The 25,927-nt window shown below is 42.3% G+C and overlaps 1 protein-coding gene across 2 annotated transcripts in view; it reads right to left on the bottom strand.

Annotated features, from left to right (window-relative positions):
- Positions 1–22,105, bottom strand: part of rbl1 (retinoblastoma-like 1 (p107)) — a 42,121-nt gene extending 20,016 nt beyond the window's left edge. For both annotated transcript variants that reach the window (XM_014131642.2, XM_014131643.2), the window contains exons 1-5: positions 21,819–22,105; positions 8,375–8,508; positions 6,154–6,354; positions 3,429–3,493; positions 3,171–3,299 (exon numbers count right to left, since the gene is read on the bottom strand). In XM_014131642.2, the coding sequence (XP_013987117.1) occupies positions 3,171–3,299; positions 3,429–3,493; positions 6,154–6,354; positions 8,375–8,508; positions 21,819–21,977 (688 nt within the window). In that variant the 5' untranslated portion in view covers positions 21,978–22,105. The remainder of the gene's footprint in view (positions 1–3,170; positions 3,300–3,428; positions 3,494–6,153; positions 6,355–8,374; positions 8,509–21,818) is intronic.
- Between the last annotated feature and the right edge of the window lie 3,822 nt (positions 22,106–25,927).

Raw genomic sequence — 25,927 nt, 5'->3', positions numbered from 1 at the left:
CTCGCCTCCTGGGAACTCAGTCAAGACAGACAGGTCTGCATTACAACGGATAGTGGTGCGAACGTGGTGAAGGCCGCTCAAATCAACAAATGGACCAGACTGCAACGTCTTGGACATTATCTGCACTTGGCCATTGGTAAGTAACTTTGTCAATTGTGTATATTGAAGTAATTGATGAGATGAAACTAAATGTGCATTTTTTTATTAAGTTCAATATTACATTTGTACATAACTAAAGGGATTGTGATTTTAACATTTTATTAAAATCTCTTGATTTCTCATAGAGAGTGGGTAGATACAAACGAGTGGATCGAGCAATTGGTGTGTAAGAAAGTGGTAGGTGCCTTTTCCTATTCGTGGAAAAAGAGACCTGGCAGTTGCTCAAAAAGAACAACCTAGAACAACACAAGTTGGTGACAGAGCAGCCAACCAGGTGAGGATCATGTCAACAGATGATGCAAAGAGTACTGGAGCAGGAGAAAACCATTTCGCAGGTCTTGTCCAGTGACAAGACCCAGAATTTAGCTCCCACCTATAGAGATATACAGTTAACAAAATTAATTAGGTTGGAGTCACTAAAACTAGTTTTTCAACCACTCCACAAATTTCTTGATAACAAACTATACTTTTGGCAAGTCGGTTGGGACATCTACTTTATGCATGACAAGTAATTTTTTCCAACAATTGTTTACAGACAGATTATTTCACTTAATCACAATTCCAGTGGGTCAGAAGTTTACATACACTAAGTTGACTGTGCCTTTAAACAGCTTGGAAAATTCCAGAAAGTGATGTCATGGCTTTAGAAGCTTCTGATAGGCTAATTGGCATCATTTGAGAAAATTGGAGGTGTACCTGTGGATGTATTTCAAGACCTACCTTCAAACTCAGTCCCTCTTTGCTTGACAGCATGGGAAAATCAAAAGAAATCAGCCAAGACCTCAGAAAAAAATTGTAGCCCTCCACAAGTCTGTTTCATCCCTGGGAGCAATTTCCAAATGCCTGAAGGTGCCACGTTCATCTGTACAAACAATAGTACCCAAGTATAAACACCATGGGACCACGCAGCCGTCATACCACTCAGGAAGGAGACGTGTTCCGTCTCCTAGAGATGAACGTACTTTGGTGTGAAAAGTGCAAATCAATCCCAGAACAACAGCAAAGGACCTTGTGAAGAGGCTGGAGTATCTATATCCACAGTAAAACGAGTCCTATGTCAACATAACCTGAAAGGCCACTCAGCAAGGAAGAAGCCACTGCTCCAAAACCGCCATAAAAAAAGCCAGTCTACGGTTTGCAACTGCACATGGGGACAAAGATCGTACTTGTTGGAGAAATGTCCTCTGGTCTGATGAAACAAAAACAGAAATGTTGGGCCATAATGACCATTGTTATGTTTGTAGGGAAAAGAGGGAGGCTTGCCAGCCGAAGAACACAATCCCAACCGTGAAGCACGGGGGTAGCAACATCATGTTGTGGGGGTGATTTGCTGCAGGAGGGACTGGTGCACTTCACAAAATAGATGGCATCATGAGGGGGAAAATGATGTGGATATATTGAAGCAACATCTCAAGACATCAGTCAGGAAGTTAAAGCTTAGTCGCAAATGGGTCTTCCAAATGGACAATGACACCAAGCATACTTCCAAAGTTGTGGCAAAATGGCTTAAGGACAATAAAGTCAAGGTATTGGAGTGGCCATCACAAAGCCCTGACCTCAATCACATCAAAAATGTGTGGGCAGAACTGAAAAAGCATGTGCGAGCATGGCTCGGTTACACCAGCTCTGTCAGGAGGAATGGGCCAAAAGTCACCCAACTTCTTGTGGGAAGCTTGTGGAAGGCTACCCGTAACATTTGACCCAAGTTAAACAATTTAAAGGCAATGCTACAAAATACTAATTTGAGTATATGTAAACTTCTAACCCACTGGGAATGTGATGAAAAAAAAAAAAAAGCTGAAATAAATCACTACTATTATTCTGACATTTCCCATTCTTAAAATAAAGTGGTGATCCTAACAGACCTAAGACAGGGAAGTTTTACTAGGATTAAATGTCAGGAATTGTGAAAAACTGAGTTTAAATGTATTTGGCTAAGGTGTATGTAAACTTCCAACTTCAACTGTAGGTGTTCTTGAGTCCATCAACCAGGCATTGACCCCACTCCTAGAATTCACAGATGCTCTGTCTGGTGAGTCTTATGTCAGTGTGTCTTACCTGAAGCCAGTACTACACCTATTCAATACAGAGGTCACGAAACCTGATGATGAAACAGAGCTCACCCAAACCATCAAAACGATAGTCATGGACTATCTGAATGAGAAATATGATGACCTAGCCACAGATGACCTCCTGGACATTGCCTCGTTGGTCGACCCTTGGTTTAAAACACATTACATCAAAGAGGAGAAGGTGGGCCACATAAAAGCAAGAGCTGTCTCAGAGATGGTCAATGAGGGACATGAAAACCCAAGCCCAGCACAGGGAGACGTTGCTGCTGCTTCACCACAACTGCCAGCTAAAAAGAGAAAGTCACTGGGCAGTTTTTTTCAAAAAGCCATGCTCCACCACCACAGGTCTTACTGAAATCCAACTGGTAGAAAAGGAACTCAGCTGCTACCTTCAGTCTCCTGATGCTGACAGTGAAACCAATCCACTGGACTGGTGGAAGACCCACCAAAAACAACTTTCCCCAAGTCAGCCACCCGGCAAAGCGCTACCTGTGCATTCCTGCGACCAGCTCCGCCTGAGAGTGTATTTTTAGCACAGGTGGCAACATAGTGACCTGCCATAGGGCAACTTTAAAGCCAGAGACCGTAGACAGACTTGTCTTTCTTGCTTGTAACTTTTAAGACAACAACTACCCCAACTTCAACTGTTATGTGCCATTAGGCTAACAGTTATAATGCATCTTTTTTATTTATTGTTCATAACTTGTAAGGGTTTACAGTTAAATGTTATTTGTGAGTTCTACTTCTGACAATAAGAAACATTAAAGCCTTGTGTGTTCAAGCATTCTTGAGTCTGAAGCAGATATGCACCTTTTGAACATTTGATTAATATCGTGATAATTATCGTTATAAAAAAAATATATATATATCTATCTATATAGTGATAATTTATTTGCCATGTCATCCAGCCCTACTTTTACGTCAATTATAGTGTGCTACCTTTGAAAAGTGGGTTGACAAGGTCTTTCCTGTTGGAGCATAGAAGGGCATTTCCAAACACCAAGTCCAAGCAGCAGAGCAGGAGGTGGTATGAGTTCACCAAGTCATCGCCAATCATACGGAAATTTCCTACAATCACAATCGGGGAGTAGATTATGTCACTAATAGGTGGGACTGAAGGCATTGGGTTAAATTAAACAGAATTTCTCACATTGGTTAAAACATGCTAAAGAGAACTGATTACATTTCCTAGCTTACCTTTAGTGTACACAAACAGGGTCCAGCAGAATTTGAATACATCGCTGACGTGACAGGGCAGGCGCCTAACATAGTGAGAGGAGAGATAGGGTTTCCGTTATGGTAGCATTTCATGCAGTCGTCTGAAAAACTTGCAATTAATATTTCAAAAGTGATAAGATCTCTCTTTGGTAAAGAGAGAGCGAGCGAGCGCCCGACCGACAGCGAGAAAGCGACAGACAGCGAGTGAGCGAGGGCCCGACCGACAGACAGCGAGAGAGCGAGCGCCCGACCGACGACAGACAGCGAGAGAGCGAGCGCCCGACCGACAGACAGCGAGAGCGAGCGCCCGACCGACAGACAGCGAGCGAGGGCCCGACCGACAGACAGCGAGCGAGGGCCCGACCGACAGACAGCGAGCGAGCGCCCGACCGACAGCGAGAGAGCGAGCGAGCGAGCGCCCGACAGACAGACAGCGAGAGAGCCCGACAGACAGACAGCGAGAGAGCCCGACCGACAGACAGCGAGAGAGCCCGACCGACAGACAGCGAGAGAGCCCGACCGACAGACAGCGAGAGAGCCCGACAGACAGACAGCGAGAGAGCCCGACAGACAGACAGCGAGAGAGCCCGACAGACAGACAGCGAGAGAGCCCGACAGACAGACAGCGAGAGAGCCCGACAGACAGACAGCGAGAGAGCCCGACAGACAGACAGCGAGAGAGCCCGACAGACAGACAGCGAGAGAGCCCGACAGACAGACAGCGAGAGAGCCCGACAGACAGACAGCGAGAGAGCCCGACAGACAGACAGCGAGAGAGCCCGACAGACAGACAGCGAGAGAGCCCGACAGACAGACAGCGAGAGAGCCCGACAGACAGACAGCGAGAGAGCCCGACAGACAGACAGCGAGAGAGCCCGACAGACAGACAGCGAGAGAGCCCGACAGACAGACAGCGAGAGAGCCCGACAGACAGACAGCGAGAGAGCCCGACAGACAGACAGCGAGAGAGCCCGACAGACAGACAGCGAGAGAGCCCGACAGACAGACAGCGAGAGAGCCCGACAGACAGACAGCGAGAGAGCCCGACAGACAGACAGCGAGAGAGCCCAGACAGACAGCGAGAGAGCCCGACAGACAGCGAGAGAGCCCGACAGACAGCGAGAGAGCCCGACAGACAGCGAGAGAGCCCGACAGACAGCGAGAGAGCCCGACAGACAGCGAGCGACAGCGAGAGAGCGACACACACACACACACTGGCCCGAAATGTTTAAACGAGAATTTTTCCATATATTGACACATCCTATGTGTTTTAATCAAATTAAAATATTGTTTTAAGCACAGTGTTTGATTCAATAATTAAGACACACAAATTACTAGAGGGAGTGATTTGACCGGACTCAGACTTGCTGTGCAAATTTGATTTATTTATTTTTAAATGGCGAGTGACTGACTAGCACCCGTTGTCTCGCTCTCCTCCCTGCTCCAGCGACCACCACAGAACATCAAAGTGGTCCATGTTGCTGAAGCTGCATCATAATTACAGCCATTTCTGACTGACAAGTTCTGTTGCCGAAATCCCTAATTTGTTTAGGAAAAACATTACCTTTTCCCTCAACCCTTGCTCTCTTTACATGACACATGTATGCATCGCATGCATGTGACCAAAGACCTATTCTCATGGGACTAGTATTACTAGAGAACATTGGTTATGCAATTATTTCTCCAGAATGTCTGTCAGTTTCCTTTAAGCAAAATATTTAGTTAACATTGAGTGTGACTCCAGTTCTTGCTTACGTCTAGATGTGTCTTCATGTAAATGTTGTAATGTAATTTAACTTTTTTTGTAGTATGCATTTCTTAAATTTTATTATTTTCTAATTCATTCAGGCCCTGTACAAAGAACTCGTTACACGCCACCGTCAGCACAGAAACCAAGATGACAAACTCCTGGAAGTCCACTTCGCCATCTTTGTTTTCATCCAGATCACTCATGATCTTATTCCAGAGGACGATTCAGACGGGATACTTTTTTTACTTTTCTTTTTTATAAAATAGATGGTTATGTCAGAAGCCTGGAAGTTCTTATTCAATTCATATGCACAAAACAAACAAAAGCATTCACTGTGAAAGTTGATAGGCTACTTGTAGGCCATTCATACATAGCTTATGTACAAAACTTAAATCAATTTATTGAATCAGTTATTGTTTTCTTGCGCAAACCGCGAGCAACACCTATAACAAACTCTGAACACCGTAACACGTGACAACACAATGGATGCAGAGGATGTGACAAACTCGAAAAGAGAAATGTTTACTGGTTGCTTAGGAGGTAAAGGGAAAAGCAGATGTTTGGATTCAATTTGACTAGTTGTGGAAAATACTGGAGATAAAGAAAAATAAGTTAAGGACCGAGGGCTGCGTGCATATTGTGTGTGCCAAACAGGTGCTGTATAGATTGCAACAATGTTTCTGACTGTTTGGAACAATGTAAACTCTAAATAAATTACAAGTGTACCAGCAAACACTACAGCAAACACTAAAAACAGTCGCATTCATTTGTGAATGCAATTTACAAAATGGAACAGTTTATTTAAGCTAATTATTTAAGACTTGCTTTATTTTAGAACTAAAATAAAGGGAGGCGGACAGACAGAGTGGGCCAGACAAACAGAGAGAGAGAGGGAGAGAGAAGGACAGACAGAGGCAGAAAAAGGGGGCTAGAGAGAGAGGTGTAGGCCTTTACCTGTGTTTTCTGCTTCTAGGCTGTCGTGGGGGTTCCCCTTGAGGATCCTGGAACATGTCCATGAATATGGGCTCAAACTTCCGAAAGATCACAGTTGACACTTCAAAGGTTCTCTCCAGGCGGCCCATGCGATTCCGAAATTCTTGAGACAAGTTGGACATATCCGACCATTTCTTCATCTTGTTGAAGAACTGAATCAAACTGAAACCAATGTATGAAAATAAATGACATTAACTTATGAGTTATGGAAATAATCATATAGTGCACATAAACAGTGCCATCAAAGCATTCATACCCATGACTTATTACACATTTTGTTGTGTTAAAGCCTGAATTAAAAGTGGATTACATTGGGGGGTGTTTCTCACCCATCTAAACACAATAACCCATAATGACCAAGTGAAAACATGTTTTTAAAAATGTTTGCAAATTCATTGAAAATGAAATATAGAAATATCTAATTTATTCAATACTGGTTAGAATCACCTTTAACAGTGATTACAGCTGTGAGTCTTTCTGGGTAAGTCCCTAAAAAGCTTTGCACACATGGATTGTACTGTTAGGTTCTAATTTTTCAGAGTAAATAACTCACACTAGAGAAGCTTAATTCTTCCCAAAGGGTCGACACACCTGTATTCAGACAAAAAAAAACATTTCACAAAAGCACCGATATTTAACGCTTTCTCCTAGGCCGAGTCTCCTCCTCCACAACTTAACAGCCAATGCACCTCTGCTGATAGACAGAACCATAGTGATATCTGTTCTTCCTCACTTCATCTAACCTGACCTCTACCCAAAGTACTCACTCCTCCCCAACTCAAGGCTGTCATGGTTATTGATACCAGACTGTCTCTCTTCTCCTGATGGATAACAATAACATATCCTGACAATGTAAACGTTATACATTACCCTCTCTCCCTCAGTGACATTGTTAGTTTCTAAGATCTCCACCCGTCTCCCCTTATCAATGCCTGTCACATGTACTCAACACATTCCTAACTTAGTGTTTGCAACTATATACTTTCCTCCAATAACCCTTACCTTCTGGTGTACACTCTAAACCTAAGCACTCCAGTGACATGACTAAGTATGTCTTCATATTCTCAGAACCCAACAGTACAAAATGTGTCCATTATTATTTTCTAAATTCAAGCCCTTTCAAATTGGTTGTTGATCCTTTCTAGACAACAATTTTCAAGTCTTGCCATAGATTTAAGCAAATTTAAGTCAAAACTGTAACTCGGGCCACTCGGGAACATTCCTTGTCTTCTTGGTAAGCAACTCCAGTGTAGATTTGGCCTAGGTTATTGTCCTGCTGAAAAGTGAATTAAATCACCCAGTGTCTGGTGGAAAGCAGACAACCAGGTTATTCTCTAGGATTTTGACTGTGCTTAGTTCCATTCAGTTTATTCCTTATCCTGAATATCCCCAGTCCTTAACGATTACTAGCATACCCATTACATGATTCAGCCACCACTATGCTTGAAAATATGGAGTGGTACTCAGTCATGTGTTGTATTAAATTTGACCCGAACATAACACTTTGTAATCAGGATTTAAAAAATGTAATTGCTTTCCCACATGTTTTGCAGTATTACTTTAGTGAGTTTATGCAAACAGGATGAAAGTTCTAGAATATTTGTATTATGGATTAACTTCAAAGTTCTATCACGGCCATAAAACTCTGTTTGAAAGTCACCATTGGCCTCGTGGTGAAATCAACGAGCGGTTTCCTTCCTCTCCGTCAACCTGAGTTAGGAAGGATGCCTGTATCTCTGTAGTGATTGGGCGTATTGATACACCATCCAAAGTGCAATTAATAACTTCACCATGCTCAAAAGGATATTTAAAGGTCAGCTTTTTAAAAAACAATAGGTGTCCTTATTTGCGAGGCATTGGAAAACCTCCCTGGTCTTTGTGGTTAAATCTGTGTTTGAAATTCCCTGAATGACTGAGGGACATTACAAATAATTGTGTGTGCACGGTACAGAGACATTCAAAAATTACACTAAACACTATTATTGCACAGAGTCCAAGAAACATTTGACTTGTTCAGCAAATGTTTATCCCTGAACTTATTTTGTCTTGCCATAACAAAAAGGGGTTGACCCAATACATTTTTTATTAGTTTGGAAAAAGTGGAAAAAGTAAAGGTGTGAATACATTCTGAAGGCACTGTAGACATGTGGGAGGTTTGGGGACCAAGCCTCTTAACACTGACCTCAGTTTTGACGTCCTGAGTATTCGAGTCAGGGACACACAGTTGCCTTCCATCACCCCCTTACCCACAGTGGGTGTGGAGCCCTTTCTGCAGGCTGCATAGAGAGAGCAGGCTAGCCAATGAACTACTTCCCCCTGAAAGAAAGACAAGTCAGAAGTGTATGGCAAATGACAGTAAGTCACAGTGCTTTATGCTATACCGTATATCTGGGTATTTCGAAACAGACAGTATGATTTTCAATACGGTAAAAAAGTATGAATATACACAAATTTGGAGGGTTGGGGGCAACCCCAGCTAGCAGGGTCTGCAGGGGTGCGTGCAACACCACTACTTAACTATTTCAACCCTTCTACAATTTCAGCAGCCCCGCAGAAATCAAATTAACATTAAAAAATATCATAACCTGTCTATTTAAGCTAGATTTCTTTTTTTGTTGTTGCATGGGCTGTCTCAATCCACCACATCCGCTGATATCGCCCATACGATTCTGCGGTGAAAGGTGGCAGAGCTACAGCGGTGTTTGTCAGACCACGAGACATCGCCCTGCCACCAAAAAAAAAGAAAAGAAAATGTCTTCTCACGAAAACGTTAAGGCAGCCCACAGCACCTCTCTGATTCAGAGGGGTTGGGTTATATGTGGTAAACACATTTTAGTTGAATGCATTCAGTTGTACAACTGACTAGGTATCCCCCCTTTCCTTTTCCCTAATAGCATTGATGCCAAATTTAATGTTTCAAATACTTTTGCTATATAATTCTTTGATACGGGGTCCATATCAAATAGGAAAATGATCCTTGGTATGACCATATTTTTTTTTTTAGCTTAGTAGAACCCCCCCCCGATGTGCAAAATAAATGTCAAAGCTGATGTGCATACCTATGTAACGTAGGTAGACAATGTAATGACGCCACAAAAAAAACATATAGCGCTACATGTGCAACACAGCATTCCTAACCTAGCCCACTATGTCTGCTGTGTGGATTAAGCAGTCAACAAGTCGAGCAGTTATTTGAAAGACTAAGAACATTTCTGCGAGACAACTCAAAAGGCCAAATCCATTAACGCCAAGATAATGGAATTCAACAGTTCTCTGTCGTGGATGATGTTGGCTTTCACCGACTGGTTGAGCACCTCGAGCCCCGGTACACACTACCAAGTAGGCACTATTGTTCAGACGTTGCCCTACCGGAGTTACACAGTATTGTTGAAACACACATCAATGAGCTACTTGCTATGGGTGTCACTGCTATTAGCTTCACGACTGACATTTGGACCAGCAATGTCAGCCTCATGAGCATGCCGAGTCTGACAGCACAGTGGGTCGACGAGGATTTAGTACGAAGGAAAGCCATATTACATGCTCAAGAATGTGCTGGTTCTCATACCGCTGCTGCCATTTCAATGGCATTTGAGAACAAGTTTGAAACTTGAACACACTACTAGCTCAATTCGAACAAATGACTCGAGAAATAAGCTCATCAACTGTGTCATGACTGGCCTGTGAGGATCAGGTTACAATGGATCACAGCTCTACAGAGATCTTTCCCTCCCGCAGAGCAGGAGAGGTATAGAGGGATTGGTGGGGGGGTTATGACTAGAGGTCGACCGATTAATCGGAATGGCCGATTTCAAGTTTTCATAACAATCTGTATTTTTGGCCACCGATTTGCCTGTGTTTTTTTTTTTACACCTTTATTTATCTAGGCAAGTCAGATTAAGAACACATTCTTATTTACAATGACGGCCTAGAAACGGGGGTTAACTGCCTTGTTGAGGGAGGATTCGTTTTTGCAACCTTCGGTTACCAGTCCAACGCTCTAACCACCTGCCTTACATTGCACTCCACAAGGATTAACAGGCTGACTACCTGTAACGCGAGGGCAGCAAGAAGCAAAGGTAAGTTGCTAGCTAGCATTAGATTTATAAAAACAATCAATCTTAACATAATCACTAGTTAAACTAGTAATATCATCAACCATGTGTAGTTATCTAACGTGTCCTGCGTTGCATATGATCGATGCGGTGCCTGTTAATTTTCATTGAATCACAGCCTACTTCGACAAACGGGCTTTGATTTAACAAGCGCATTTATGAAAAAAAGTACTGTCGTTGCACCAATGTACCTAACCATAAACATCAATGCCTAACAGGAATATTTAGACTTAGTCACCTGTTAGATAAAATACGGAATGGTTCCGTATGTCACTGAAAAAAATACTTTTGTTTGAGATGATAGTTTCCAGATTCTACCATATTAATGACCCAAGGTTCGTATTTCTGTGTGTTTATTATATTATAATTAAGTCTATGACTTGATAGAGCAGTCTGACTGAGCGGTGGTAGGCAGCAGCAGGCTCGTAAGCATTCATTCAAACAGCACTTTTGTGCGTTTTGCCAGCAGCTCTTCGCTGTGCTTCAAGCATTGCGCTGTTTATGACTTCAACCTGGGTGGGTATAATTTGTGGAACGTTCCAACAGGAATCTATTCCAAAAACTTTGTAAATAACAAGGTTTCCAAAAAACAACGCATACAAAGTTGTATAGCGGCAGAATAAGATACTGGGTAGGGAGTGGTCTATTTCATTGCGTTTTTCACTCATCACGTTTATTCCGAAAAATGTCTGTCCTCACATGTCTGTTTGCCTATGGACAAACATTAAGAATAAGCTACGTGGTGAGTTGAGGCCTATTCGGCAGCTAGTTAGCTAGGTTTGTATGCGCTGCTACTTTGTATGCGTTGTTGGTTGGCAACCTTTTACTTTACGTTTTTTGGAACAGATTCCTGTTGGAACGTTCCACCTCTTCAAGCCTATCAACTCCCAAGATTAGGCTGGTGTAACCGATGTGAAATGGCTAGCTAGTTAGCCGGGTGCACGCTAATAGCGTTTCAAACGTCACTCGCTCTGAAACTTGGAGTAGTTTTTTCCCTTCCTCTGCATGGGTAACGCTGCTTCGAGGGTGGCTGTTGTCGATGTGTTCCTGGTTTGAGCCCAGGTAGGAGCGAGGAGAGGGACGGAAGCTATACTGTTACACTGGCAATACTAAAGTGCCTATAAGAACATCCAATAGTCAAAGGTATATGAAATACAAATCGTATAGAGAGAAATAGTCCTATAATAATATAATAACTACAATCTAAAACTTCTTACCTGGGAATATTGAAGACTCATGTTAAAAGGAACCACTAGCTTTCATATGTTCCCATGTTCTGAGCAAGGCACTTAAACATTAGCTTTCTTACATGGCACATATGGCACTTTTACTTTCAACCAAATTGAACATGTTTCATTATTTATTTGAGGCTACATTTATTTTATTGATGTATTATATTAAGTTAAAATAAGTGTTCATTCAGTATTGTTGTAATTGTCACCATAAAAAATAAATAATAATAATAAAAATAAAAAAAACAGCTGATTAATTGGCCTTCTGGGTCACCCAATAATAGGTATCGGCGTTGAAAAATCATAATCGGTCGACCTCTAGTTATGACCTCACATCCATCGTAAAGTATAAGGCATCAGCTCAACTCCTTCCTAGTCTCTAATGTGAGAGACTGGAATGTGTGTGCCTTAGGAAGAGTTTACAGCCCGAAAATACAGAACATCAAATAAATGGACTTTGGGACATTATATTTCATCAGACAAAATGGTGGTAACAATGGTAGATGGAATATGAAAATTAATGTCGATTTTGTTATGTTATTAATAGTTAAATAAAGACGTTATGACGAACACATTGTAACTTGAGTTTTCATAATGTATATGTGCTGTTTACATACTTTGTTGTGTAGAGAATATCCAGATGAAAGAGAATGTTTTGGTAACGATAAGACTGATATTAGTTGTCTAAATGAGATCCTACTAAATCCTAATACCTTGCAACGAGATACATCCCAGGGAACCCAGAGGGCATGTCAAAGACGGAAACGCCCCTTGTGACCCGAGGGCATAAAACATGCGAGTTAAGAATTTACCTTCAGACTAAGTTTACCATGCGCTGCAGCCGAGGTTTACGACTTGTCGTGGCCCCAAAATGCAACACGAGGTTGATGACAAAGAAAATCTCTAAACATTCAAGTTTATGGTGGAGTAGCTATTCTGTATCTAAGAAGGTGAATTCAAGAAGGACCAACCGGTTATTCTCTTCAAATCATTGGTTGTCTACACGGCCCTCCTACCCAAGATGGGAGTGTCGACACGGCTGATAAGCCTCCTAAGAAGACTACTCTCACAGAACGAGTGCAAGGAAACCGACAACCAAGAGAAAGTACATTGATTGTCCACACGATGTCTGAGACTTACACCCAGTAACGAAAGAAAAGGGCGTCGGCCAAACCTATCCCACTAAGCGGAACTCATTCCACAAAGAGATACCCAATGGAGACCTTCAACAGGTAAATACATCTATTATAATTCTGACCCATAAGAGCAGCAGTTTGGGGCAAGGTGTTAGGGCTAAACTAAGCATAGTTTACAAATGTATCCAAGTGAGCTTTTCTCTCGAGCACTCGCTCTTTAAAAATCTCCATCTTGTACAACACCTGTCATATTGTGCTGGTCTGCTAGGGACCTGTTGCCATTGTACTAAGTTCTAATCAATAGCCTAGACTGTGTGTGTGTGTGTGTATGTATATATATATATAATATTATCATTTAGCTTGTTAGTAAATAAATACTCAATTTGTGTGGTACAGAACGATTTAATGAGACCCGGGTTTGTGCAGATTTACAAATTATGCAACTTTCATAATGCGGCTGATGAAATTAATCAAGTGACTGCTTTGAAAACGATATTCGGGAATCGTTAACTCATTAAACAAAATTTTCCTGTGGTGCCCCAGGTTACTGAGTTAATGGTTATCGGTTTACATGAAATGTCAGCTGGACAAAATGGAAACAGTAACACTGTGCACCGAGGAATAGAGGGCACGGACAGACAGAGCTGAAAACTTCACTGCTTGACAAGCATGATGAAATCCTAGTTGAGAATGAAACGACTAAACAAATGAACAGCTAAACAGCACGGCAAGTACTGGGGCGGCAGGTAGCCTAGTGGTTAGAGCGTTGGACTAGCAACCGAAAGGTTGCAAGATCAAAGCTGACAAGGTAAAAATCGGTCGTTCTGCCCCTGAACAGGACCCCCTGTTCCTAGGCCGTCATTGAAAATAAGAATTTGTTCTTAACTGACTTGCCTAGTTAAACAAAAGGTCAAATAAATTTAAAAAGTGAAAGAAACAGGTTTCGATTATGTTTTACTGGTAATGGGGACATACGAAAATGATAAATTAACATTTTGGTCAGAGAGTGTGTGTGTCCCAACTATTTAACCCTACTTTATGCCACCTTCCAAGAAGTCATTGTCAAGTCCCTTGTCAGTGCATAAAGTAGCATCATCGCTATTTAAAAATAATAATTCAGAACAGGCAACAGACTTACCTGTGTGTGGTGAACATTAGCAGCAACAATTGAATCGGCATTTAGTGCCTTCAAAATAAAAGTCCCTAATTGAGTGAGGCAAACGGATAGTAAGTGAAATCATGGCATATATTTGGACTAGATAATGCTAAACAAGGTTGGAATGCTCAATAAATTCAACAAGACAATTATTGGTTAATTGGACAAAAAACAAAAACATGTTAAAATCTGTTGAAATCCCACAGTGGGTGTAATAAGGCGTCCGCATGCTTCCCATTCGAAACAGCTTGTGCCTCTATTATGATGATAGTGTGAGCTTTGTTTGTTTAGTCTTCAGCAATAGTTTGAGCTGTTCGTGCACCCTATATTTGAGGCAAATCGAAGTCTGTAGCCAAAGTCTACCGCTCTTAAATTATTATTATTTATTATTAAAAATTAAAATAAAACAATAAAAAAAATTGGTGATTAGTCAACAGTAGGGATTCTTCAATTAAGTATTTGTTGTCATTCAACGAGTGGCGAATCATTTCCACGCACATTTTTTTAACTTGAGAAATACTGCTCCAAACATCTTTCACTAAACAAAAATATAGTAGGAAGTTTACATAGACCTTAGCCAAATATATTTTAACTCAGTTTTTCACAATTACTGGCATTTAATCCTAGTAAAAATTCCCTGTCTTAGGTCAGTTAGGATCACCACTTAATTTTAAGAATGTGAAATGTCAGAATAATAGTAGAGAGAATGATTTATTTCAACTTTAATTTATTTAATCACATTCCCAGTGGGTCAGAAGTTTACATGTCCTCAATTAGTATTTAGTAGCATTGCCTTTAAAATTGTTTAACTTGGGTCAAATGTTTCAGGTAGCCTTCCACAAGCGTCCCACAATAAGTTAGATGAATTTTGGCCCATTCCTGCTGACAGAGCTGGTGTAACCGAGTCAGGTTTGTAGGCCTCCTTGCTCGCACACGCTTCTTCAGTTCTGCCCACAAATCTTCTATAGGAATGAGGTCAAGGCTTTGTGATGGCCACTCCAATACCTTGACTTTATTGTCCTTAAGCCATTTTGCCACAACTATGGAAGTATGCTTGGGGTCATTGTCCATTTGCGACCAAGCTTTAACTTCCTGACTGATGTCTTGAGATGTTGCTTCAATATGTCCACATCATTTTCCTCCCTCATGCTGCCATCTATTTTGTGAAGTGCACCAGTCCCTCTGCAGAAAAGCACCCCCACAACATGATGCTGCCACCACCGCGCTTCATGGTTGGGATGGGGTTCTTTGGCTTGCAAGCCTCCCCCTTTTTCCTCCAAACATAACGATGGTCATTATGGCCAAACACTTATATTTTTGTTTCACCAGACCAGAGGACATTTCTCCAAAAAGTACGATCTTCGTCCCCATGTGCAGTTGCAAACCGTAGTCTGCCTTTTTTTAATGGTGGTTTTGGAGCAGTGGCTTCTTCCTTGCTGATCGGCATTTCAGGTTATGACGATATAGGACTCGTTTTACTGTGGATATAGATACTTTCGTACCCGTTTTCTCCAGCATCTTCACAAGGTCCTTTGCTGTTCTGGGATTGATTTGCACTCTAGGAGACAGAACGCGTCTCCTTCCTGAGCAGTATGACGGCTGCGTGGTCCCATGGTGTTAATACTTGCGTACTATTGTTTGTACAGTTGAACGTGGTACCTTCAGGCTTTTGGAAATTGCTCCCAAGGATGAACCAGACTTCTGGAGGTCTACAATTTATTTTCCTGAGGTCTTAGCTGATTTATATTGATTTTCCCATGATGTCAAGCAAAGAGGCACTGAATTTGAAAGTAGGCCTTGAAATTCATCCAAAGGTACACCTCCAATTTTCTCAAATTATGTCAATTAGCCTGTCAGAAGCTTCTAAAGCCATGACACCATTTTCTGGAATTGTCCAAGCTGTTTAACTTCTTTGGGATGGGGGCAGTATTTTCACGGCCGGATAAAAAAACGTAACCAATTTAATCTGGTTACTAGTCCTGCTCAGAAACGAGAATATGCATATAATTAGTAGATTTGGATAGAAAACACTAAAGTTTCTAAAACTGTTTGAATGGTGTCTGAGTATAACTCATATGGCAGGCCAAAACCTGTGAAGATTCCATGTAGGAAGTGCCCTGTCTGACAATTTGTTGTCCTTCTGTTGCATCTCTATCGACATTACAGCATCTGTGCTGTAACGTGACACTTTCTAAGGCTTCCATTGGCTCTCTAAAGCCGCCAGAAAGTGGAATGGGGTGTCTGCGGTCTCTGGGCAAAGTACAGCAGCAGAGTTTGTAAGTGGTCAGCCTGGGGACAGTGAGACTGGAGATGCGTGTTCACGAGACTTCTCCATTTTTTTCTTTCAGCCTTTGAATGAATACAACGTTGGAATATTATCGCTATTTTGCGAGAAAAATAGCATAAAAATTTATTTTAAACAGCGTTTGACATGCTTCTAAGTACGGTAATGGAATATTTTGAATTTTTTTGTCACGAAATGCGCTCGCACTTTACCCTTCGGAGGACCTGAGCCCTAGGACCTTGCCTCAGGACTACCTGGCTTGATGACTCCTTGCTGTCCCCAGTTCACCTGGCCGTGCTGCTGCTCCAGTTCCAACTGTTCTGCCTGCAGCTATGGAACCCTGACCTGTTCACCGGACGTGCTACCTGTCCCAGACCTGCTGTTTTCAACTCTCTAGAGACAGCAGGAGCGGTAGAGATACTCTCAAAGATCAGCTATGAAAAAGCCAACTGACACTTACTCTTGTGTTACTGACTTGTTGCACCCGACAACTACTATGATTATTATTATTTGACAATGCTGGTCATTTATGAACATTTGAACATGTAGGCCATGTGCTATTATAATCTCCACACGGCACAGCCAGAAGAGGACTGGCCACCCCTCATAGCCTGGTTCCTCTCTAGGTTTCTTCCTAGGTTGTTTTTCCTAGCCATCGTGCTTCTACACCTGCATTGCTTGCTGTTTGGGGTTTTAGGCTGGGTTTCTGTACAGCACTTTGAGATATCAGCTGATGTAAGAAGGGCTATATAAATACATTTGATTTGAACGCACGAACTTGGATATAACTATGGATTATTTGGAACCAAAACAACATTTGTTGTTGAAGTAGAAGTCCTGGGAGTGCATTCTGACGAAGAACAGCAAAGGTAATCCAAAACTATAATATGAATATAATTATTGGCTTTGGATAGAAAACACCCTAAAGTTTCTAAAACTGTTTGAATGGTGTCTGTGAGTATAACAGAACTCATATGGCAGGCAAAAACCTGAGAAGATTCTGTACAGGAAGTGCCCCCTCTGACCATTCCTTGAGCTTCTTGGCTCTGTTTATTGAAAACTTAGGATCTTTCCTGTAACGTGACACTTCCTACGGCTCCCATAGGCTCTCAGAACCCGGGAAAAAGCTGAATGATATCGAGGCAGCCCCTGGCTGAAACACATTAGCGCCTTTGGTAAGTGGCCGATCAGAGGACCATCAGACTGAGGCTCGTGCACGAGGGGATCCCATGTTTTTATTTTCTCTCTCTTTGAACGTAAACACGCTTTCCCGGTCAGAATATTATCGCTTTTTTACGAGAAATTGCATAAAAATTGATTTTAAACAGCGGTTGACATGCTTCGAAGTACGGTAATGGAATATTTAGAATTTTTTTGTCACGAAATGCGTCGTGCGCGTCACCCTTCTTTACACTTCGGATAGTGTCTTGAACGCACGAACAAAACAGAGGATATTTGAACATAACTATGGATTATTTTGAACCAAACCATCATTTGTTATTGAAGTAGAAGTCCTGGGAGTGCATTCTGACGAAGAACAGCAAAGGTAATAACATTTTTCTTATAGTAAATCTGACTTTGGTGAGGGCTAAACTTGGTGGGTGTCTAAATAGCTAGCCCTGTGATGCCGGGCTATCTACTCAGAATATTGCAAAATGTGCTTTCATCGAAGAGCTATTTTAAAAATCGGACATAGCGAGTGCATAGAGGAGTTCTGTAACTATAATTCTTAAAATAATTGTTATGTTTTTGTGAACGTTTATCGTGAGTAATTTAGTAAATTCACCGGAAGTATGCTAGTTCTGAACGTCACATGCTAATGTAAAAAGCTGTTTTTTGATATAAATATGAACTTGACTGAACAAAACATGCATGTATTGTATAACATAATGTCCTAGGGTTGTCATCTGATGAAGATCAAAGGTTAGTGCTGCATTTAGCTGTGGTTTGGGTTTATGTGACATTATATGCTAGCTTGAAAAATGGGTGTCTGATTATTTCTGGCTGGGTACTCTGCTGACATAATCTAATGTTTTGCTTTCGTTGTAAAGACTTTTTGAAATCGGACAGTGTGGTTAGATTAACGAGAGTCTTGTCTTTAAAATGGTGTAAAATAGTCATATGTTTGATAAATTGAAGCATTTCTAAGGTATTTGAATAACGCGCCACAGGATTCCACTGGCTGTTACGTAGGTGGGACGATTCGTCCCACTGGCCCTAGAGAAGTTAAAGAAGTCGAATGAGGTAGAGTACCTTGTGATAAGCTGTAGAGTACACTATCTACCAAGAGAGTTCTCATCTAAACTCAGCAAAAAAGAAACGTCCTCTCGCTGTCAACTGCCCTTATTTTAAGCAAACTTAACATGTGTAAATATTTGTATGAACATAATTCATCAACAGACATAAACTGAACAAGTTCCACAGACATGTGACTAACAGAAATTGAATAATGTGTCCCTGAACAAAGGGGGGGTCAAAATAATCAAAAGTAAGTCAGTATCTGGTGTGGCCACCAGCTGCATTAAGTACTGCAGTGCATCTCCTCCTCATGGACAGCACCAGATTTGCCAGTTCTTGCTGTGAGATGTTACCCCATTCTTCCATCAAGGCACCTGCAAGTTCCCAGACATTTCTGGGGGGGAATGGCCCTAGCCCTCACCCTCCGATCCAACAGGTCCCAGACGTGCTCAATGGGTTTGAGATCCAGGCTCTTCGCTGGCCAAGGCAGAACACTGACATTCCAGCCTTGCAGGAAATCATGCACTGAACAAGCAGTATGGCTGGTAGCATTGTCATGCTGGAGGGTCATGTCAGGATGAGCATTGAGATTGTCTGCAATGACAACAAGCTCAGTCCGTTGATGCTGTGACACACCGCCCCAGACCATGACGGACCCTCCACTGCCGAGAAGAGCACTTTTTTCCCAGTCCTGTCTGGTCCAACGACGGTGGGTTTGTGCCCATAGGCAACGTTGTTGCCTGTGATGTCTGGTGAGGACCTGCCTTACAACAGGCCTACAAGCCCTCAGTCCAGCCTCTCTCAGCCTATTGCGGACAGTCTGAGCACTGATGGAGGGATTGTGCGTTCCTGGTGTAACTCGGGCAGTTGTCGCCATCCTGTATCTGTCCCGCAGGTGTGATGTTCGGCTGTACCGATCCTGAGCAGGTGTTGTTACACGTGGTCTGCCACTGCCACTCCTGTCTCCCTGTAGCTCTGTATTTGGCGTCTCACAGTACGGACATTGCAATTTGTTGCCCTGGCCACATGCGCAGTCCTCATGCCTTCTTGCAGCATGCCTGAGGAATGTTCACGCAGATGAGCAGGGACCCTGGGCATCTTTCTTTTGGTGTTTTTCAGAGTACTAAGGCCTCTTGTGTCCTAAGTTTTCATAACTGTGACCTTAATTGCCTACTGTCTGTAAGCTGTTAGTGTCCTACCAACCGTTCCACAGGTACATGATCATTAATTGTTTATGGTTCATTGAACAAGCATGGGAAACAGTGTTTAAAGCATTTACAATGAAGATCTGTGATGGTATTCGGATTTTTACGAATTATCTTTGAAAGACAGGGTCCTGAAAAAGTGACATTTCTTTTTTGCTGCGTTTATATTATTCATAGCCGTCTATTTACCACCATAGACAGATGCTGGCACTAAGACCACACTCAACCAACTAAGGACATAAGCAAACAAGAAAACGCTCATCCAGAAGCGGCGCTCGTAGTGGCCATAAAAATGACTTGTATTTTAACAGCAACGGTTCCAACCTAGACTTGTTTTCAACAAGAACTTCTACAGTAATATGTACAGTAGGCCTGAATTTTTCATCTTCGTCTGTATTGTTACTTAGGGTTGCACTATCAGAAGCTAGCTAACTTGCTTTGGCTAATGTTAGCTTTTAGCTGTGTACAAGGCCAGGGGATTGTTTGAAAGAGAAACTCATACTATTATGAGATAGTACTCCCTTATTTCTGCTTATCGCCTTTTATAAAATGAGAATGCCTTGCTGACCGATTTACTGTCGAAGCACTGTTTCCTGAAGCATTCTGACCTGTCCTGAAAGAATTCCCTGGGTATACCGTCATGCTGTGGATGTTTGGTCAGGACGTGTCGTTATATGAATTTGTTCGTTTTGATTGACTCATTACTAAACACTTCCCTGCACAAAACACATTGAAGGAGCTCCTCGTTAATTCTCAAAGCTTGTATGAAAGAGAAACTCATCGGTGTATTGATTTTTCATGACGATTGAGCTCAGTCAGAACTTGTTGCGAGCATGAGTCCATTTGGAGAGTGGGAATGACAAGTCAGTGGCTTACAGCGCATCATCTGCTGTTGAACAACAGCGCTGCAGCATGTGTCGGAGTGATCTTCCAAGAAAACTCCTGAAAAAAGATTTGGTAAACCAAGAAGCACACGGGCATCTCCCACACATGCAGCTGCCAAACTGAGCAGACACCGCTGCTAAGCAGAGAGTGCACTGAATAGAGACCGCAGTTGCACTTGGCCAAATCAATTAATTAAATAATTATACATTTACTCTTACACGTCGCGACCCACCATTAAGAGGTTCTCGACCCAACTTCAAGAAAGGCAGCTCCATAGGAATGAATGGAATTCTACAGCATTTCAAATTAGGCCTAAAGGTTTCAAGGACAAAATTACACGTATAGAAGTATGTTTTTGTTGTAGTTGGGACAGTAAAATTAGCCATCTAAAAAATAGATGGCTAATCAAAAAAAAAAATGTTTTATGTTAAACTCACAACAATAAAAAAATATCTGCATTAATATTGTCAAATACAATACGTGGGGAAAAAACGAACGGAGCCTTCCTTTAGCTTCCGTTTTGGAAGCTGAGATGACGTTCCAAGATGGAGGTTCGGTACACAGCGCCCCCTATCAGTCATCTGCTGTATATATAAATTGTTGGTTAAAACCAGCTAAAACAGTGTACATACATTAAGTGTGCATTTTGCAGTTGGGAAATTATCTTTGATGTGATATGAAAGTAGAAGGATTTGTTTATAGAACGGTACCGCAATTGAGAATCGATTCACAATTACATGGAGTATTTGGCTGTTTTGGCTTCCACAACCAATTTGCCTTTAAAAACATGTAAGGTCCATGGAATAGAAGGAGTAACGTTTGCCCAATAATGGACTTAAAAGGAGTCAGTTACGTTGAACTCATAACAAAATCGTCCTCCATAATCTTAAACGGAACTGACCGCGACTGGTGTGTTCCCAAATGATCAGACAAAACAAAAAAGGTAGGTAACTAGTTAGCTAACTAACCAACCTGATGTCTAGCATTGTGACCGATTTCGCAATTTACCAGTTCCCTGCCTTGGCAAGTGGGCTGGTTGATGGAAAATAGTGTTGACTATGTTCAGCTAACGTTAGCTAGCTAATGGCTATATGCGCTAACCAACTAACGTTCAAAACGAACGACGTTAGTAACATTGCTAACACAACGAACGTTACCAAATATGAAGAGGGGATAATAGCTTAACATGTACGTTACGCTGAACACACGCGACAGGAGACTTAAGAACGTCCATGTCCGGCCGCATTGTTGATCCCACAATATCTGATCCCAACGTCCTAAACAAAGTAACGCTAAGAGGCTACGTATATCCAAAACTATTAAGTACCTAGTTTAATAATATAGCTAGCTACTGTTAGTTAGCTGGCTAGTTTACCTCCAGTGTGTATGTATTCCAAATCGACTTGAAGTTTTGCATGGCTTCAGATGCCGTCTGTTCGTCCATATTCAGCTCCTGACAAAGCATTTCCAAGCTCTTTCGGACGGAACTCTCGTCCGTCCGCCCGGAGTCGGAATCTGACTCGTCTCCCCGCATTTGTAAATCTAAATTACAGTGGCAGAGAAATAAAAATATATAGCTATCTATGTCAACAAAGCAGTCCGGAGACACCCACAAACAGACCACCGGTCACTCAATTCCCATAATGCACTGTGGTGCAATTGGCGCGAAAACGGATCCTTTCCGACCAATGAGTAAAGGCCCCAAAGGACAAACAAAGGAACGTAAAGAGGGCTGCGTTTCAAAATCAAAGTGTGCAGTCCGAATCCTTAAAAGACACCCTATCCCCTCAGCCCTTTTATTTTGTATTTTTTGTTAATTAACAACAAATCAATACAGGAAGTACATGTGGGATCATGTGAACCTTAAGTCTTAATAGCCTTAGAAAAAAAAAACAAAGCCAAGTCTCTCAAGGGAGTGGAAGAGGAACTGATGCTCTACTGTGTCAAATGCTTTATAAAAATAAAAAAATAATATGAAGCTATCCTCGGTTATTAGGTCTGAGTAGTCAAGTATGTCTAATACTAGTCTGATATTAGAAATATGTCTGTTCCTCATAAAGCCAGACTGTGTTTCATCAATGATTGCATCCAGGACTTCTTTAATTATTTTTGCAAGTAGTAAGGCTAATATCTTATAGTCATTATTAAGAAGACAAATTGAACGCCAGTTATCGATGAGCAGCACTTCTTTTTTAGGCTTAGGTATCAGTGTTATTAACCCCTGACTCATTGTAGGAGGAAGAACATTGTTAATACTCTCTAAAAAAAGACTTCAAATAGGAAGGGAGCTACTTGTTAAGAAAATAATGTGTAAAATTCTGATGTAATTCCAACACCTGGTGATTTATTGTTCTTTAGATGTTTGATAGACTCAATAATCTCTTCAATTTTAATAGGTTCATCACACTGTTTAGATTCTATCAGTCAAAAAACATATCTGTCGATTCCTGACAGTACGTAGAGCTATACAGAGTACGTAGAGCTATACAATTGCTACAGTATTTAGCGATTCATTTTTGGTCACCTGTAATAACACCAATGTTTAACTTATGGATAGTGTTATTTGTAGAGTGAAATTTCTCAAGTCTAAAGAAATAGGATGAATTCTGTTCTCCTGCCTCAATCCATTTTTTCCTAGATCTAATAAAGGCTCCTAATGCTTTTAATCTATATATACTGCTCAGAAAAAATAAAGGGAACACTAAAATAACACATCCTAGATCTGAATGAATGAAATAATCTTATTAAATACTTTTTTCTTTACATAGTTGAATGTGCTGACAACAAAATCACACAAAAATAATCAATGGAAATCCAATTTACCAACCCATGGAGGTCTGGATTTGGAGTCACACTCAAAATTAAAGTGGAAAACCACACTACAGGCTGATCCAACTTTGATGTAATGTCCTTAAAACAAGTCAAAATGAGGCTCAGTAGTGTGTGTGGCCTCCACGTGCCTGTATGACCTCCCTACAACGCCTGGGCATGCTCCTGATGAGGTGGTGGATGGTCTCCTGAGGGATCTCCTCCCAGACCTGGACTAAAGCATCCGCCAACTCCTGGACAGTCTGTGGTGCAACGTGGCATGGTGGATGGAGCGAGACATGATGTCCCAGATGTGCTCAATTGGATTCAGGTATGGGGAACGGCGGGCCAGTCCATAGCATCAATGCCTTCCTCTAGCAGGAACTGCTGACACACTCCAGCCACATGAGGTCTAGCATTGTCTTGCATTAGGAGGAACCCAGGGCCAACCGCACCAGCATATGGTCTCACAAGGGGTCTGAGGATCTCCTCTCGGTACCTAATGGCAGTCAGGCTACCTCTGGCGAGCACATGGAGGGCTGTGCGGCCCCCCAAAGAAATGCCACCCCACACCATGACTGACCCCCCACCAAACCGGTCATGCTGGAGGATGTTGCAGGCAGCAGAACATTCTCCACGGCGTCTCCAGACTCACGTCTGTCACATGTGCTCAGTGTGAACCTGCTTTCATCTGTGAAGAGCACAGGGCGCCAGTGGCGAATTTGCCAATCTTGGTGTTCTCTGGCAAATGCCAAACGTCCTGCACGGTGTTGGGCTGTAAGCACAACCCCCACCTGTGGACGCCGGGCCCTCATACCACCCTCATGGAGTCTGTTTCTGACCGTTTGAGCAGACACATGCACATTTGTGGCCTGCTGGAGGTCATTTTGCAGGGCTCTGGCAGTGCTCCCCTTGCTCCTCCTTGCACAAAGGCGGAGGTAGCGGTCCTGCTGCTGGGTTGTTGCCCTCCTACGGCCTCCTTCAGTCTCCTGATGTACTGGCCTGTCTCCTGGTAGCGCCTCCATGCTCTGGACACTACGCTGACAGACACAGCAAACCTTCTTGCCACAGCTCGCATTGATGTGCCATCCTGGATGAGCTGCACTACCTGAGCCACTTGTGTGGATTGTAGACTCCGTCTCATGCTACCACTAGAGTGAAAGCACCGCCAGCATTCAAACGTGACCAAAACATCAGCCAGGAAGCATAGGAACTGAGAAGTGGTCTGTGGTCACCACCTGCAGAACCACTCCTTTATTGGGGGTGTCTTGCTAATTGCCTATAATTTCCACCTGTTGTCTATTCCATTTGCACAACAGCATGTGAAATGTATTGTCAATCAGTGTTGCTTCCTAGGTGGACAGTTTGATTTCACAGAAGTGTGATTGACTTAGAGTTACATTGTGTTGTTTAAGTGTTCCCTTTATTTTTTTGAGCAGTGTATTTACTGCTACCCCAGTTATCACTCCTTTCATTGGTGCCCTTTTCTTGAGAATGAAAAAAAATCACATATCTTGCACCCATTCGTTTTACTCCGAGCGCATTCTCCATCTGCCCAACAGAAACACAAACAATTATCACTAGACCACTTCTGGTTACCCTCACCGATTCCACATGACCAAACTCTTTTTTCACCCACCGTGAAACCACAAATGGATCAGCCAAAAGGCAAGAGTCAGCTTTTTCCATAAACTTCACTCCTACGGTCACAGACTCTTCTTTTTCCTGATCCTTGGTGCATACCTCGGTCTCAAATCGGTCTCCGATAAATTCACAGCACCTACCACCTCCGATACTTCACCCTCATTCACTTCCATTTCTCCTCCTGCCTTCAGCTCCCTCTGCTTACACTTACTACCATTCTTCTTTAACATACCATTGCCCTTTTTTCCACCATTTGTATCCGACTCAAGCTCCCCCTCTTCTTCCCTCTCTCTCAGACCTCTTCTCCCCTCTTTTTCGCTCCATTCATCCTCCGTTTTCCAAGTCTCCTTATGATAATACTGCTGCCCCACTCCTGACACCAATCTTGTTGTTGCCTTCTCTAGGGACTTCATTTCCCCAGAGACAGTCAGGTGTCATCCAGCCGTCTTCTCCGCCCTAAACCCTCAGCTCTTCAATTACGTTTTACATCGTCACATCCAAGTGTGCCTTAAAGGGGAATGGAAACACTATGATTTAGAACGCCAGCTAACTGTAAATCGCCATATTGGCATTGTTGCGTCACTGACAGGAGAGAACATTTTGAAACTCCCAAAAATGGCTGAATTTACCAGGTAGCTCAGAGTCTGAGAATTAAATAATGTTAGTTAGGGAGCCAATAAACCTACTGAAGCCGTTCATGTTTGAACCGATCGTTGCCCCAGATCAAAGAGTTTGTTCTCGTAGCAGTAACAACACAGATATGTTTCCTGAAACACCTCAACTAGAGGGTCGACGTAGGCAAACAAACTGGTGTGAGTGGGAATGCTGCCAGGTAATGGCTAGAGTAGGAGAGTATGTGTTGTAGAGAGATGGTGGCGATATAGCACAAAATCCCAGCGCATGGTAGCAGCATTACATCCAGTCAGAGATTCCTGTCAGTTTGTCTGGCGATGTATTTATTGGACATGTCGGTGCTCAATATACATAATCATTATCCTATAACGATGTTTATCATCAGCGCCTTCAGATTAG

The sequence above is a fragment of the Salmo salar genome, chromosome ssa12, assembly GCF_905237065.1.
Source record: "Salmo salar chromosome ssa12, Ssal_v3.1, whole genome shotgun sequence".
Classification (NCBI taxonomy): Eukaryota; Metazoa; Chordata; class Actinopteri; order Salmoniformes; family Salmonidae; genus Salmo; species Salmo salar.
The sequence above is the reverse complement of the archived record's forward strand: the minus strand, read 5'-3'. Positions and strand labels throughout refer to the sequence as shown.